Genomic DNA, 17,354 nt, shown 5'->3' on the forward strand with positions numbered 1-17,354 from the left:
AAATGGGATGAAAAATTCCAAGTGCGTTTTGTAATTAAACATTAAAGCTTGTTCTGGGTAACAACAGAATGCTACAGGAAACAGTTTCATTCAAATTGCTATGAATGACAGCATGGTATGGCTGATAGGAGGTCATAACAGCCTTGATGTGATGGAGACGGCTCCCGCTGTTATAATGAGAATCATGCCAATAAATATCGCTACCGTTAACACCTGTTCTTACTGGGGAATGAACATTAATTAGGGGCAATCTATTTTTTCTGTTAGGCACTGGGACCCTATCGCAATTTAATTGCGCACTCCTGTCCATCACTGTGAGTAGTATTCACTAGGGAGGCTGTGTCAATGCAGATTGCCTGCTTTCTAGCCAGATGTTGACAGGTTCAAGTGGCAGAGCTGTCAATTGTCAGAACGTGCCTGTCCCCGTTGAGGGAAATGCATGAATTTTCAGCAGGGCTGCCGGACAATAACCCAGTTACATCGGATGATCCATCAGTGGAGGTGAAAAGAGAATATGTCGGCCGCAAGTACAACTCCCGCTGGGGTTACGAGATGCCACTGAAAAACAGCCATCATGAAATATGAAATTTTCTTTCCCCATTCACCCATCAACGAGAGGGAAGGAAAAAAAATAAACAGAACTCTCATCTGAAAAACATTGATCGGTATTTAACTTCTGTGCAAATTCTTTGTTTCTTAATGAATTTGCGACAATCAGAGCCACTGCACCTCAGGCAGAGGGAGTCACATGCTTTTCCAGTGCTGGGCCTCTCTGAAGTCTCCTTGCCGCATTGTCTGTACACTTCCTCTCCATGGATTATAGGAAATTTGGCTTTGTTGAAAACAATCCTATTGTTCGCTGTGGACTGTGGGCGGATAGAAATGTTGCCTCCCCAGATATTTCACCTAATTAACAATCTGCCCAGAATTAAGACTGAACAGCATGCTTTGTGTTAAAGGGTTGACTTCCATATTAAAATGTACAAATTAAAGGATATGATGCACATTCTCTGACTCATCCTGAGAGCCCTTGCAACATGAACTACACAGAAAACTCATTGTCTGAAGTGTGACTCAAAGTTTGTGCCACACCAAGTAATTCCACGTTTCTGCTCCAGATATTATTTTACTTTGCTGCATTTCTGACTTGTAAATGAAGTTATTGCAGTGACATAGAGGTTTCTTTGTTTTATACAACCTCTATCAAAGCTTTTTTCAGTGATGCCTTACTGACAGGCTCCACCAGGTGGAGCTACTTACCAGCACCTCATGATTGCTGGAACCTGGAACCAGAAAAACTTACACTGCATTTAGGTCATTTCAAATTTACTATTAATTACTAACTTACCATAGAATAATTAGAACCATAGAACCATAGAACATTACAGCACAGAAACAGGCCTTTTGGCCCTTCTTGGCCGAACCATTTTTCTGCCTAGTCCCACTGGCCTGCACCTGGACCATATCCCTCCACACCCCTCTCATCCATGTACCTGTCCAAGTTTTTCTTAAATGTTAAAAGTGAGCCCGCATTCACCACTTCATCTGGCAGCTCATTCCAAACTCCCACCACTCTCTGTGCGAAGAAGCCCCCCCTAGTATTCCCTTTAAACTTTTCCCCCTTCACCCTTAACCCATGTCCTCTAGTTTCTTTTTCCCCTAGCCTCAGTGGAAAAAGCCTGCTTGCATTCACTCTGTCTATACACATCATAATTTTATACACCTCTTTCAATTCTCCCCTCATTCTTCTGCGCTCCAGGGAATAAAGTCCTAACCTATTCAACCTTTCTCTGGAACTCAGTTTCTCAAGTCCTGGCAATATCCTTGTAAACCTTCTCTGCACTCTTTCAACCTTATTAATATCCTTCCTGTAATTAGGTGACCAAAACTGCACACAATATTCTAAATTCGGCCTCACCAATGTCTTATACAACCTCACCATAACATTCCAACTCTTATACTCAATACTTTGATTTATAAAGGCCAATGTACCAAAAGCACTCTTTATGACCCTATCTACCTGTGACGCCACTTTTAGGGAATTATGTATCTGTATTCCCAGATCCCTCTGTTCTACTGCACTCTTCAGTGTCCTACCATTTACCTTGTATGTTCTACCTTGGTTTGTCCTTCCAAAGTGCAATACCTCACACTTGTCTGCATTAAACTCCATCTGCCATTTTTCAGCCCATTTTTCTAGCTGGTCCAAATCCCTCTGCAAGCTTTGAAAACCTTCCTCACTGGCCACTACACCTCCAGTCTTTGTATCATCAGCAAATTTGCTGATCCAATTTACTACATTATCATCCAGATCATTGATATAGATGACAAACAACAATGGACCCAGCACTGATCCCTGTGGCACACCACTAGTCACAGGCCTCCACTCAGATAAGCAATCCGCCACTACCACTCTCTGGCTTCTTCCACTCACGTTGCTTTGTTTCTTAAAGACTTGATTAGTTGTAAGTATTCGCATTCCAACCATTATTCATGTAAATTGAGTTTGTGTCTTTATATGCTCTGTTTGTGAACAGAATTCCCACTCACCTGAAGAAGGGGCTTGCAGCTCCGAAAGCTTGTGTGGCTTTTGCTACCAAATAAACCTGTTGGACTTTAACCTGGTGTTGTTAAACTTCTTACTGTGTTCTTCCATTGAGCCAATGTCCAATCCAATTTACTACCTCTCCATGTATACCTAGTGACTGAACCTTCTTAACTAACCTCCCATGCGGGACCTTGTCAAAGGCCTTACTGAAGTCCATGTAGACAACATCCACTGCCTTCCCTTCATCCACTTTCCTGGTAACCTCCTCGAAAAACTCTAATAGATTGGTTAAACATGACCTACCACGCACAAAGCCATGTTGACTCTCCCTAATAAGTCCCTATCTATCCAAATATTTGTAGATCCTATCTCTTAGTACTCCTTCCAATAATTTACCTACTACTGACGTCAAACTTACCAGCCTATAATTTCCCGCATTACTTTTTGAGCCTTTTTTAAACAACGGAACAACATGAGCTATCCTCCAAACATTCGGCACTACACCCATGGATATCGACATTTTAAATATATCTGCCAGGGCCCCTGCAATTTCAACACTAGTCTCCTTCAAGGTCCGAGGGAATACCCTGTCCGGTCCTGGGGATTTATCTACTCTGATTTGCCTCAAGACAGCAAGCACCTCCTCCTCCCCTTTAATCTGTATAGGTTCCATGACCTCCCTACTTGTTTGCCTTATTTCCATAGACTCCATGCCAGTTTCCTTAGTAAATACAGATGCAAAAAACCCATTTAATATCTCCCCCATTTCTTTTGGTTCCATACATAGCCGACCACTCTGATCTTCAAGAGGAGCAATTTTATCCCTTACTATCCTTTTGCTCTTAATATACCTGTAGAAGCTCTTAGGATTATCCTTCACCTTGTCTGCCAAAGCAACCTCATGTCTTCTTTTAGCCCTCCTGATTTCTTTCTTAAGTAGTTTCTTGCACTTTTTATACTCCTCAAGCATCTTATTTGCTCCCTGTTGCCTATATATGTCATACATCTCTCTCTTCTTTCTTATCAGAGTTCCAATATCCCTCGAGAACCAAGGTTCCTTATTCTTATTCACTTTGCCTTTAATCCTGATAGGAACATACAAACTCTGCACTCTCAAAATTTCTCCTTTGAAGGTCTCCCACTTACCATTCACATCCTTGTCAGAGAACAGCCTGTCCCAATCCACGCTTTTTGGATCCTTTCTCATTTCTTCAAATTTGGCCTTTTTCCAGTTTAGAACCTCAACCTGAGGACCAGATCTATCTTTATCCATGATCAAGTTGAAACTAATGGCGTTATGATCACTAGAACCAAAGTGTTCCCCTACACACACGTCCGTCACTTGTCCTAACTCGTTTCCTAATAGGAGATCTAATATTGCTTCCTCTCTAGTTGGTACCTCTATATATTGATTTAGAAAATTTTCCTGAACACATTTTACAAACTCTAACCCGCCTAGACCTTTAACAGTATGCGAGTCCCAATCTATATGTGGAAAATTAAAATCCCCTACTATCACAACTTTATGTTTCCTGCAGTTATCTGCTATCTCTCTGCAGATTTGCTCCTCACATCTCGCTGACTATTGGGTGGTCTATAATACACCCCCATTAATGTGGTCATACCTTTCCTATTTCTCAGCTCCACCCATATGGCCTCGGTAGACAAGCCCTCTAATCTGTCCTGCCTGAGCACTGCTGTAACATTTTCCCTGACTAGCAATGCACGCCACCCCCCCCCCCACCCCACCCTTCATCCTTCTGCCTCTATCACGTCTGAAACATCGGAACCCTGGAACGTTGAGCTGCCAGTCCTGCCCCTCCTGTAGCCAAGTTTCACTAATGGCTATAATGTCATAATTCCACGTGTCAATCCACGCCCTCAGCTCGTCTGCCTTCCCCACAATACTCCTGGCATTGAAATAGACACACCTCAGAAGATTATTACCACCACACACACCCTTCTATTTGTGATTTTGCATGAACTATTAACATCATTTATTTTCACCCCCGCTCCACTATCTGCTCTGGCACTCTGGTTCCCATCCCCCTGCAAATCTAGTTTAAACTCTGCCCAATAACACTAGCAAACCTCCCTACAAGTATATTGGTCCCCTTGTAGTTCAGGTGTAACCCGTCTCTCTTGTACAGGTCCTACCTGCCCCAGAAGAGGTCCCAATGATCTAGAAATCTGAAACCCTGCCCCCTACACCAGTTCCTCAGCCACGTGTTCATCTGCCCGAGCATCCTACTCTTACCCTCACTGGCATGTGGCAATCCTGAGATTACTACCCACGGGGTCCTGCTTTTTAACTTCCTACCAAGCTCTCTAGACTCACTCTTCAGGACCTCCTCACTCTTCCTTCCTACGTCATTACTCCATGAAAAATGGATGCTGTGGATTCATACATGCTGCCAACTGGTCTATCTTAACTACCTGATGAAAACTGCTCCTCTGTAAAAGTCACTTCCTTCAGATTTGGATTTTATTGCAATGATTTCCTGACAAATATGCTTTTAATACAATGCAGGCTCTTAGTTGGAACTGCCTGGTTAGAAATTAACGTATGATTTGTTGAAGCGTGGTCGGCATTTCAATGAGCTAGTTTTATAATCCAGCTGGGAAATCTTTTTAGCCAGACAGGTTCAGACCCTGGAACAGATAGAAATCAAAAAACACTGCAGGATGCCGCATGGGTTAAAGCATCCATCTGCAATCCCCGTGCTGTGCAGAGTTTTGTGTTCTCAGCCAGGCCTTCGTTGGACTGCTGGGTTCCGAAGAGTTCTAGTTTTTGGGTGCCATTCGTGATTAGAGCAGCAGAAGGGTGTGTGTGGTGAGCTCAGCTGGGGGCGGCACAGTGGTTAGCACTGCTGCTTCAAAGCGCCGGGGACCCGGGTTCAATTCCCGGCCTGGGTCACTGTCTGTGTGGAGTTTGCACATTCTCCCCGTGTCTGCGTGGGTTTCCTCCCACAGTCCAAAGATGCGCGGGTTAGGTGGATTGGCCATGCTAAATTCTCCCTCAGTGTACCTGAACAGGCGCCGGAGTGTGGCGAGTAGGGGATTTTCACAGTAACTTCATTGCAGTGTTAATGTAAGCCTACTTGTGACTAATAAATAAACTTTAAGCTCTCATTCAGTAACTAGTGTGCGGACTCTCATTGTTAAGGAGCAGGTGTGAAGAAGGTTGCTGGAGCTGAATGGCACATTGAAACAGGTCCCCACCTATCGGCAGGCCCTGGGTACACAGATGCCTGTCCTGGCCAATGGTAAAAGCTGAACTTTAACAGAGCATATTGTTCACAAAAGATCCGCTCACTTTAATTTGTTCATTTTCAGGGCCAGGATCTTTTTTTTTTAATTTGCTGAGAAACAGGTAATTAATACAACAGTGACATCCTATAGCTCTGGAGGCTGAAGGGATCAAGGGATATGAGGGGAAGCAGGGGGATCAGGATATTGAATTAGATGATTAGCCATGATCAAAATGAATGGCGGAGCAGACCCGAGGGGCTGAATGGCCTACTTCTGCTTCTGGTTTCTATCCTGTCACATCTAATGCATATTTGCGAGCACATTCAATTGTCTGAGTTTGATAAGGTAATGCTGGTTGATAAGGTCATGATGTACTTGGAGAACAGATTACTGAGTGTGTGCTTGAACAATTAGGTTGTCATGGATCTAGCCATGATAAAAAGCAGAGCTAACTAGGCCACTGCTGTCCAACTCCTGGACATTGTTTGCCTTGACTGTTATTTATTTAACAACCACTATTCGTGAAAAGGTTATAGTACTTAGTTCTCTAACTAGACTGATTAAAGCCCTATAAGCTGTGACACTGAATCATACAGTTCCAAAATCGCAGTCCTTTGCTAGGAAGCTGGGGTACATGCAGAGTGCTGGTTCACTACGACAAATAAATCCACCCCCACTAAAATATTTGGTGTTGGGTAAGGACAGGACCCCTGCACTAGTTAAAAATTCTGTCCACAACAACAACAATTTCCATTTATGTAGAGCATGTAACATTGGGAACTGTCCCAAAGTGCTTCACAGGACCATTGTCAAACAAAATTTGATACCAAGTACCTAAAGAGAGATAAGGACAGATGGGCTTCTTAAAGAAGAAAACGAGATGTTGAGGCGAAGAGGTTGAGAAAGGGCTCTTCAAAGTGTACAGCTGCGATAGTTGGAAGTAAATGGCCAAGAATGGGAGGGGGTTCGGAGGTTTGTCGGATGTTACAGAAATGGCAAGAGGTTATTTGCTCACAAAGGAATTTTAAAATCGAGGCACTACTTAACCAAGTGCCAATATAGGTCAGTGAGCGGAGAGGTGATCAATGATGGGAACTTAATGTGAATTAGGATACCACAGCAATGTTTTGGACAACCTTGTTTCAAGATGGTGGAAGATGGGAGGCCAGCCATGAGTGTTTTGTAATAGTCAAGTCTAGATGTCACAATAAGCCTTAATCATGAGGAGAGACTGGAGAAATTGGGACTCTTCACTTGAACACAGGACATCAAGATCTTTTTGCAGTGTTCAAAATTACAAAGTTTTTCTAAAGAGAAAATAGGAGAAAACAATGGGGATAGAAAGTTTATTTTTTATTTGTGTCACAGATAGTCTTACATTAGCACTGCAATGAAGTTACTGTGAAAATCCCCTAGGCGGCACATGCCAGCGTCTGTTCGAGTACACTGAGGGAGAATTTAGCATGGCCAATGCACCTAAACTAGCAGGTTTTGCAAACTGTGGAAGGAAACCAGAGCACCCGCAGGAAACCTACGCAGACACGGGGAGAACATGCAGACTCTGCACAGACAATGACCCAAGACGGGAATCGAACCCGGGTCCCTGGCGTTGTGAGGCAGCAGTGCTAACCACTGTGCCACCTTGACAAATGATATAAAATTTAAGATCATTACCCAAAAGAATGAAAGGAGAGGTTAAGATGATTATTGTTAGGATATGGACGGTGTGACTAGAAATATTGATGAAAGCAGAATCAACATTCGCTTTGAAAATGGAAATGGATTCATATTTCAAGAAGGAAAAAAACTACAAGAGTGCAGGAACTTGGGCTGATGGGAATTAAACCAAGTCATTATTCTAGCGAGCAGGACAGGTAAACTGAATGGTCTTCTGCTATCTTGTTTTGTAAGAAATTCTTCTACAATTTATTTAATAACATGATTGTGAGACCGAATAACATTATTAAGAGAGTTAGAAACTGTGCTTGTAAGCGTTTTCTGTTACTGTAAAACACTCATATATTTCTCCCCATCACTGACTCAGTAACGTGACACAAATCAGATGATCTCTTTACTAATTTTCCATGCAGTCATCATTACTTAATTCTCAAACTGGCCAACCACACTAGACCCAATTATGCCACATCGACAGCAAACATACCATCAAGGAGATTTTTCTTTTCTAAGCAAACCAGCTGAGAACCTCTCCCACTGGATTTCGTCTCAGCGAGGGTAAACCTGTCATGTATGCCAGTCCTGTGCAATGTCTGGGGAGTTCAGTGTCTCATCTTACACTTGCAATATTGGTGATCTAAATGATTTTACCACATGCAGGGGTGACTCACCTCTGCATAAAAGCTCAATTATATCAGCAACTGCTTCAGGAGCACTCTGTACTCCGCAGCAACAAGCCCTGGGAATGGCACTGCACAGAAAATCTATAAATATCTCTGCCAGATCACCAAATAGTATTGGCAGAAAGCACTGAAGTTTTTGGGTTGTATTCAGAAACAGTCTCGAAACGAAAGTAGCATTTTTACACTGAAATACCTTATATAGTCAAACAATGCTCATAATTCAAAGAGCACTCTGTATAATGTCAGCCTTTTACATGGAAGTGCAAAGATTTTTTTAAATAAAAAGAATTATGTTCTGAACATATGTCCTCCCCCAAATTTTTAATAATGTGAATTGTTTGATGTTTTATCCTGTAACAGGAAACTCTTTTTTAAGCAACGTGTTAAAGTGTCAATGGTGGGGTTTCTTTTGGCTCATCGTTACTCAGTTAACTATAACTCTTAATTTCAAATTCCAATGTGAGGATAAAGATCATTGTGATTCACAATATGGTTGTACTAATCTCAATGATGTAGCTCAGCAACAAGGAATGAGCACAAAAGAATTGATCAAACTGAGTCCTCCTACATCAGTTAAGAACATTATTTAGGCAATTTATTTTTGTGTCATTGTGCATGTTATCAGCACTGTGAGAATTCCTCTTTTCTCCTTGTAGTAGTTTTGTTGTTTCTTTAAATCTTGATAGTCTGGGGAAGTGAAGGTAGTGACAGCCTCATGCTGGGTACATAGTTCTCAGAATTTAGTGAGGAAGTTGAGCGTTGTGGATATATATATATATCTAGATTGATTTCTGGCACGGTAGTATATTATGTGGCTGTAGTGAGAATGGGGAATGTTATTATCAACATTGGAGCATTCATGTCTGCCTAAACCATTGCTATCAAGTAGACAGATATATGGGATCTTATTTTTGCTTCTGTACTTAAACCACTCTAGAGCAGTTTCAGTTCTACAGAGCATGCAGTTCACAAGTAATGAAATAATGAATACCACAAGTCATAGCTACCTCCATTGGGACATGTACCAGTTTGTGATGTACTAGAGAAGCCCATTTCTTAATGCAGTCTTATAATTCCTTCTATGTACTTGGATGGCTCAAATTTCTGATCAAAGTACAATCCAAACCAGAGGTTGGAGTCTACATGAACTGTCTTCCTTTGTTACTATGGTCCAGCAATTAAACTCTGTGATATCACCGTACAAAAGTGTTAGGTAATCTTAAGCAATTATTTTAGATGTTTATATTATTGAAGGTACTCACCCATCTGTGGAATCAAACTGGCAGTGCCGTTTTCAGAACAATCATGTATTTAACAGTGCTAACATTTGTCTAGAACCTTGTGGTTAGCCCACACCACTCACAGACCCCTCAGGGGTTTCTCATTTGAAAGATATGAAAGTGAAGAAATCTTTCAAAGACTAACCAGAGGGCTTCCATCAGTCCAACGGAAATCACGTTCAAACATTTTGTCATTGAGGCCAATCCATTGGTAGTCCTGGCCAATACCTATGGGGCAGATAAAACAAGGAAGGATGTATTTAATAGCAATTCTATGGATGGCAATGATTAATTTAGCCAAACCAGGAAGTTTATATATATATATGTATATATATTGCATTTCCTGTTCTGCAGATCTCAAACAAAAATCTAAACAGCTTTCATCCAATCTTTCTGGGATTTCTATATTAATATTTGTGAACTTTCTTGGTAGTTTATTTTCCTCCCCTCGTCCTCTTCTGAAGGTAAAAATTTATTGCAAGCTATTAACTTGATTGTAGTCATTTGGTTATCTAAATCTATTACTGAGGTGCTGTTATCAGAGCCGTATTAACACTCTTATGCAGGTACTGCATATCAAGCCCAAGTTAAATCTAATATTAATCTGTTATCAGGGCCTTGTTAACTCTGTTATTTAGATATTGTAATCAGTGCTATGCTAAAGTTCTTAGCTAGTTAATTTTTACAACATTTTTTGACGTGTCTTGTTTGCTCTTATTCACACAAAATATCACTGACTTTTGTCAGCTACAGGCGCTGAGTAGATTAAAACAAGCATGTGCTTGCGAATAGATTCTAAAAGGAAATGAATTAAATGCATGTGAAGCTCCCTCACAGAAATATAGCACATATCAGCCTTATTGACATGTTACATTCACCAAAGGTACATCTATTGGGAAGTTACTGAGAATTTTATCTGTAAATTAACATATGCACTGAAGGGTTTTCAATGGAATTACAACGGCTTTTATATTTACAATGGAGTACAAAATGTAGACTCTGAAAAGCACGGACTGGTTAATCATGCCAAATAAAATCTATTCTGATCCATGGTCCCTGACGATTTGAGTCTCCAAGCTTACTGACCCTTCAGATATGCTCACCTCAAATGGGCTTGAGTTGTGAGTTGGGCTGCCAGGACCATGTGTGGAAGTATGATGGCCCCCTTCTGAGGCGGGTAAAGATCAGTGACATGCTCCAGCTGGCCCCCACCTCCTGCTGGCTAACAATGGAGTGCCACTGACAGCAGTCATGAGGAAGGCAGTGACCCAGAGTTGCGTGTCATGCAGATGAAAGGCGAGGTGTGCTGGCAAGCAACCTCTGAAAGAACAGGACTCAAATATAATCTTTACAAAGCCAAACTGTTGCACATGTCAGACAGTTCTGCGTGCTATTTTCTTGCACTTTATTTTTAGTACTTTCATGTTTGAGCTTTGTCAAGGTTCCTATAACAGTGGAAGCTGGGTTCTTGTTGTTCTTACCACTAACATAGAACTACTTAATACCCAAAAGGAAAAAAAGAAAAACAATCCTCTTTTAGCTAAAGATAAAAAAAACTGCAAATGCACAGTAGGTTGATTTGAGAGAGATCAAAAGTTCGGATATGACTGGCCATTATAATTGGCTAGAGCATTAACATTTCTCTTTCTGATCTGTTTGCATTTTCAGTACTTTCCCTTTTCATACTTGAGATTTTCAGCATTTAAGAATTTTCCTTTTTTAGTTTTGCTTGCTGCTCTTATAAACAGCTGAGACCAGCTGATGCGTGACAACCAGATTTAATTGTTTCCTTTTACCATTGGGTGGGTGGATGCGGAACCCAAATCCATGATTTCACTCTTTGCAATCAGGCTCACACGCTAACTCTGTGACTGGGTGAAAGAACACTCAATTCTCCCAAGCCTCTCGTTTCCGGAAAGATCCATTTCAGAATTATCATGGTACGTACGGTTCACAAAAAGTTGCTCCTCGTGTGTGAGGATGCTGGTCAAGTGGGCACCCTGCAGGCGACATTCCTTCTCCGCATCTTCCCAAGCTCGTCGGTGGCCAAAGTATTTGTAGCAATGTCCTTGGAATTTGTGCCAGCCAAAGTCACAGACCTCTGTATCTGACAATCAAACCAACAGACCCATTAATCAACAGGGCACTGCACTTCCACGCTGTTTCAATCTACCAAAGTGCAACGTATGCATATCTGCACTGTGTGTAGCATAATTTTCAGAAGCTACAAACCATGCAAGTACTGAAAGGCAATATAGATAATGAAACAAAATAACATTATTTTTTCAAATATCCAACAATCCTATATAGCAGAGTAAAAATGTGACAGAAAACAATCAACTCTCTGGCAGTAAAGTGGAATCTCATGTGTCTGTAAAGCCTTGCAACATTCAACGGTGAGGACCAATTAGACAACAGTTGTTTTTGAGGTCCAGTATGGGCCCCTTCTATGGGGAGAGGAGACGAGGCAATGGTGTAGTGGTATTGTTACTGGACTCATAATTCAGAATAATGCTCTGGGGACCTGGTTTCGAATCTCACCACAGCAGATAGAATTAAAAACCATTGTTGTAAAAGCCCATCTGGTTCACTAATCCCCTGGAAGGAAGGACATCTGTTGTCCTTAACTGGTCTGGTCTACATGTGACTCAAGACCCACAGCAATGTGATGGGTTGACTCTTAACTGCCCTCTGAAATGGCCAAGCAAGCCATTCAGTTCAAGGGATAGGCAACAAGTGCTGGCTCTACCTGCAATGCCCATATCTCATGAAAGAATAAAGAAAAACAAACTTTTATTTCATAAAATGCCTGCTTAAATCTCTATCAAATTTACCCAAAATTGATTTTATGAATACACGAACTGCCTTGAAATTGTGCTGCTTCAACATTTGCAACTAAATACTCATATTCATTCTTTTGCCTGCTAAACTAAATTTGATGCTAACCTGTTTAGTTATGGATCAATATTCACCTTGCATATTTTCAAGGAGAACCAGTTTTAGGCCAAAACTGAGATGGCTGATTTAAGAAGCAAAGAGCTCCATCATGCTTACGTGGTACGCGCTGCTGTGAGTGTAATACTTGTGTCCGCAGGGCCTCAAACAACACAAGCACCAACTTCTGTCACACATTTTTACTGATGCATCTAAACTGGGCCACCAAGGAGGATCATGGACCTACACAGTGTGGCCCAAATGCAGATTTTAGCTCTCACATGAATAAAGATAAAGGAGGGCCTTGCAGGGAAAACATCCAAGTTGCCATTTTCAAATAGCTATTTGCAAGTTAATGTTTTTGAAAGTAATTTTCAGGCAAGCTCCTTTCAAAAAGGAAGAGTTTGAAAATGCGCTAAGTGACCTTGTCAGCAGACCCATACCCACTGCAGTGCTGAGTTACTTGACTGCAGCTCAGGTGGCATTCAGGGTATTATTGGCAGGCAGGGCAATATCGGCATAGTTCATTCTTCTGAACCCTCTTCAGTGACTTCTGCGGGGAAGTCATCATGCAGACAGATGTCTGATATGGAAAGGATCAAACTCAAAGGTGGGTGCCCCCTTTGGTCACATCTGAGACTCATCGGACCAGATTCATGCATTAAAAAACGTCGGTGGAAAAGCTGCTGAGGACACATAACACCCAAACTGCAAAATGAATCAGTGCATTCAGAAAGAGGAAGACAACATAAGAGAGAAAATTGGCAGTATCTACAAGTAATTGAGTTTGTTAACACCTCTAACGCCTGTGCCTCCAGCTATACTTCCAATAGAGAATAGATACAATATATTAAATGACAAGACAGAATGCAGCTCAGTTTATTCCTTTTGTGTCATGACACAGGGATTTTCACAGTAACTTCACTGCAGTGTTAATGTAAGGCTACTTGTGACACAAATAAATAAACTTTAAGCTATAATTGTATGCTGAACTTCAAGTTCCCAATATCAAAAAAATAGGAAACTGTCACTGGGACAATAAACCAATAACTAATTAACAACTAACTAGTTAAAGCACTTCATACACCTGGTGACTTTTTAGTAATTCATTTTCCAGTCTGGGGCATCACTGGTACGGTCAACATTCAGTGTCCGTTTCTAGTTGTCAGGTTTGAGATAACTGGGCGGTTTCCTAGGTCATGTAAGGGCACAGGTAAAGGCCAGCCATGTAAATGAAGCCATCAAGAATTACTGAGAATTCAATGGAGTTAGACTGCTGCCTGTTCATTGCTACAAGAGCAGAATTACTTTTTCCTTCAGTAATTAGCAGTTTGTAATTAGGAGATTGCATTCAACTAACATCACCCCAATTACAAGCAGGGGTGAGATTCCCTGAGAAAAATTCCTGAGGACACAGCACAGCTTCGAGGACCTGTCGCTGGACAGTGAACAATTCCATGGGGATTTCTGCCTGCCTATGCAAATCGGGATCTTCCTTGGATTGCAGGATCTTATTTGCAATTTTAAAGTGCAAATAGGCACTGCACATGCTCAGTGCAGCCAAGCAGTCAGCAGCCTAACCAGCAGTCTTTAAAGGGATCACGGTTGGCCGCAACTCTAAAACAAACTGTTAGATGTTTTACAGTAATTTACCTTGGGCCAGTGGGAGCAGGAATGCTCTTCCTAACCCATCAGAAGCAGTGCGGCCCACTAAAGCATTGGATAGGCTACAACACCCCTGCAGGCTCAATTCAGCCTGAATCTTAACCCTTCCCCCGATTTTCAGGCTGCCCACAGGTGCTCGGTCAACAGGGGGCAGCTCACTGATGATAATCTAATGAGTGATGAATTGGAAAATAGTGCAGACTTCCCACTGAAGGCAGTTAATCACAGAATCCTTACAGTGCAGAAGGGGGCCATTCAGCCCATTGAGCCTAAACCAACAACAATCTCACCCAGACCCTACCCCACGTATTTATCCTGCTAATCCCCCTGACACTAAGGGACAATTTAGCATAGCCAATTCACCTAACCTGCACATCGTTGGACTGTGGGAGGAAACCAGAGCACCTGGAGGAAACCCATGCAGACACAGGGAGAACCTACAAACTCCACACAATCATCCAAGGTCGGAATTGAACCTGGGTCCCTGACCCTGTGAGGCAGCATTGCTAACCACTGTACCACCGTGCCACCATCCACTTCACACCAATTTTAGGTTTATGCTTAATATCACCCTTTGAGGTCCTTAATTACCAATGTGAGCAAAGACATTATTGATACCAGGTTAAAGTCAATTCAGGCTGTTGAATGTGATGGGGCAAAGCCTACCCTCCCTTCCACTAATTGAGCGCATGTTGAAAGTTTACTCTGCGTTCAGACCTCTGTCAAGAGCCTTAATTCTAGTCAAACCCATATAAAACATAAAAGGAACTCTCAAAATAGGAGGGTCCTAATAAAAAGAAATCAAATGCCATTTTTGGAAGCAGCAGTAATTTTGAATTACGAACAATAAAATTATAACAATAAAAGTTCCCCAAATCTTTCTAAAGTGGTGGGAGTGGAGAGTAAAGTGCACGCCCTGACTCCCCCCACTCTCCCACCATCATAAAACTGCATAAAGTCATTAATATCGATAATATTTCAACAATCATTAGCAAAGTGGTTGTTGTCAAATAGCCTTTATGCGAATCTGGAAAATTCAAAGAACATTAAAAATGACAAGTTTTTAATAAAATGAATTGTAACAGGGATAATTTTAAAGACTTGTTCCTGCCAATAAAATGCTCCATCAGATTTTACACAATGGCCAAGAATTCCTAATTTGCTGACAGTCTGATTTTATGCAAATCGCCTTCAACAAAAAAATATTTGAGGAACAATTTTCTGTTGTCCAAATGAAATATTTCCCAGTGTGTTTGAGACTGACCGAAGCACACACAGTAATTCCTAAAAACCGAGCAACTCTCCCCACCCCAACAGTGGTTTCAGATTTATTGCCAGAACCGTTTAGAGACCTCTTCATCAACTCACAGGAAGGAAGTGGAGTGTAACAATAAAGCCTGTGGTAACTGAGAAACCATAAGCCATGTCTAAAGAGGGCAGGCTACCAACTACGTACTGGGGAAGAGAGGCAGGCTAAAGGCGCCTGCGAAAATTCTTAAAAATCTTTCAGGATATGGTGTTCTTGTTTGCTCAAATTAAAAACAAAATAGATTAGACAGGAATCAAAACATGTAGGAAGGGAAGTTATGGAATGTAGTGTCATCCAGAACAAATGCAGCTTACAGATTACATTCCATACAAAAAGAACGAACGATATTAGTCCCAGCATTAAGGGAGTGGAGAAATTCCCTTTCATGCTCTGTGCAACAGAACTGCAAACCCATTTCTAAAGATTGGGTTTTGAATTTTGTTACACAGCAGCGCGCAGTTAATTTACTTATATATTACTTATATTTTCCTAACCTTTAGAGACAGGGTGACATGATGGCACTGTATTTAGCACTGCTGCCTCACGCGCCAGGGACCCGGGTTCGATTCCCGGCTTGGGTCACTGTCTGTACAAAGTCTGCACGTTCTCCCCGTGTCTGTGTGGGTTTCCTCTGGGTGCTCCGGTTTCCTCCCACAGTCTGAAAGACGTGCTGGTTAGATGTATTGTCCGTGCTAAATTCTCCCTCAGTGTACCCAAACAGGCACCGGAGTGTGGCGACTACGAGATTTTCACATAGCTTCATTGCAGTGTTAATGTAAGCCTGCTTGTCAGACTAATAAATAAACTTAAACTTAAAACTTAAGAGATGTTTACAGTACAGAAAGAGGCCATTCAGCTCATTGTGTCCATTCTGGCCAACAGAGATCAAAGATCTGACTACACTAGTCCCATTTTCAGGTGCTGGGCCCATAGCCCAAGCGACTATCTAAATACTTCTTAAAATGTTATGGGATGTTATACCTCGGGCGTTATTTTCCGGTTTGGGGGTGAGCGCGCCCGGAAAATCCCACCCCCAGACTCCCATCACCCTCTGGGTCCAAAGGTTTCACCTCAAATCCCCTCAGCTTCCTGCTTCTTACCTTAAATCTATGTATGCCCCCTGGTTATTAACCCCTCTACTAACGGGAAAAGTGCCTTCCTATCCACCCTATCTATGCCCCTCATCATCTTATGCATGCTATCAGATCCCTTCACGACCTTCACTTCTGCAAGAAGAACAATCCCAACCTATTCAACCTTTCCTCATAGCTCAGACCCTTCAGCCATATTCTGCACACTCTCTTGTGCAATAAGCCTTCCTATAGTCTGGCGATCAGAACTCCAGTAGTGGCGTAACCAGTGTTTTATACAGTTCCAGCATGACCACCCTGCTCTTGTATTTTATGCCCCGGTTAATAAAGGCAAGTAGCCCATATACCTTCTTATCTACCTGCCCTGCCACCTTCAGGGATCTGCAGATATGCACTCCAAGGTCCCTCTGATCTTCAGTACTTTCCAGGGTCTGACCATTCATAGCGTCTAATCATCTTTTGCCTTGTTAGCCAAGTGCATTATTCTCACTTTTCCAGGTTGAATTCTATTCCACTGCTCTGCCCAACTGACTAGACCACTGATGGCCAGAATTTTCCAGCCAGATCTTTTCTTTTATTCATTCGTGGGGCATGGGCATCGCTGGCTGGCCAGAATTTATTGCCCATCCCTAGTTGCCCTTGAGAAGGTGGTGGTGAGCTGCCTTCTTGAATCGCTACAGTCCATGTTTTGTGGGTTGACCCACAATCTTGCAGTCTCGCTAATGTGAGTGTGGAGGTTTCAATGGCTTGCTGGAAATATTGGCCCTTATTACCATTCTGTTAAAGTGAATTGAGTGCTTTCACAGCACAAATCAATCTTTCCAATGCCTGAGACTTCCCTGATTTTTAAATAAAATTGTCTGTTTGCCGGTGGGATGGCATCTTTAGTGAACAAATGGTTTATTTTCAATTTGGCGA

General features: G+C 41.9%; 1 protein-coding gene across 1 annotated transcript in view; it reads right to left on the minus strand.

The window, feature by feature from the left end:
• The window catches only part of LOC144495030 (uncharacterized), a 210,807-nt gene that overhangs the window by 26,840 nt on the left and 166,613 nt on the right, over positions 1-17,354 (minus strand). Inside the window, exons 12-13 of the mRNA XM_078214827.1 lie at positions 11,386-11,544; positions 9,583-9,665 (exon numbers count right to left, since the gene is read on the minus strand). Coding sequence (XP_078070953.1) covers positions 9,583-9,665; positions 11,386-11,544 — 242 coding nt within the window. The remainder of the gene's footprint in view (positions 1-9,582; positions 9,666-11,385; positions 11,545-17,354) is intronic.

This window comes from Mustelus asterias, chromosome 6, assembly GCF_964213995.1.
Source record: "Mustelus asterias chromosome 6, sMusAst1.hap1.1, whole genome shotgun sequence".
Taxonomy (NCBI): Eukaryota; Metazoa; Chordata; class Chondrichthyes; order Carcharhiniformes; family Triakidae; genus Mustelus; species Mustelus asterias.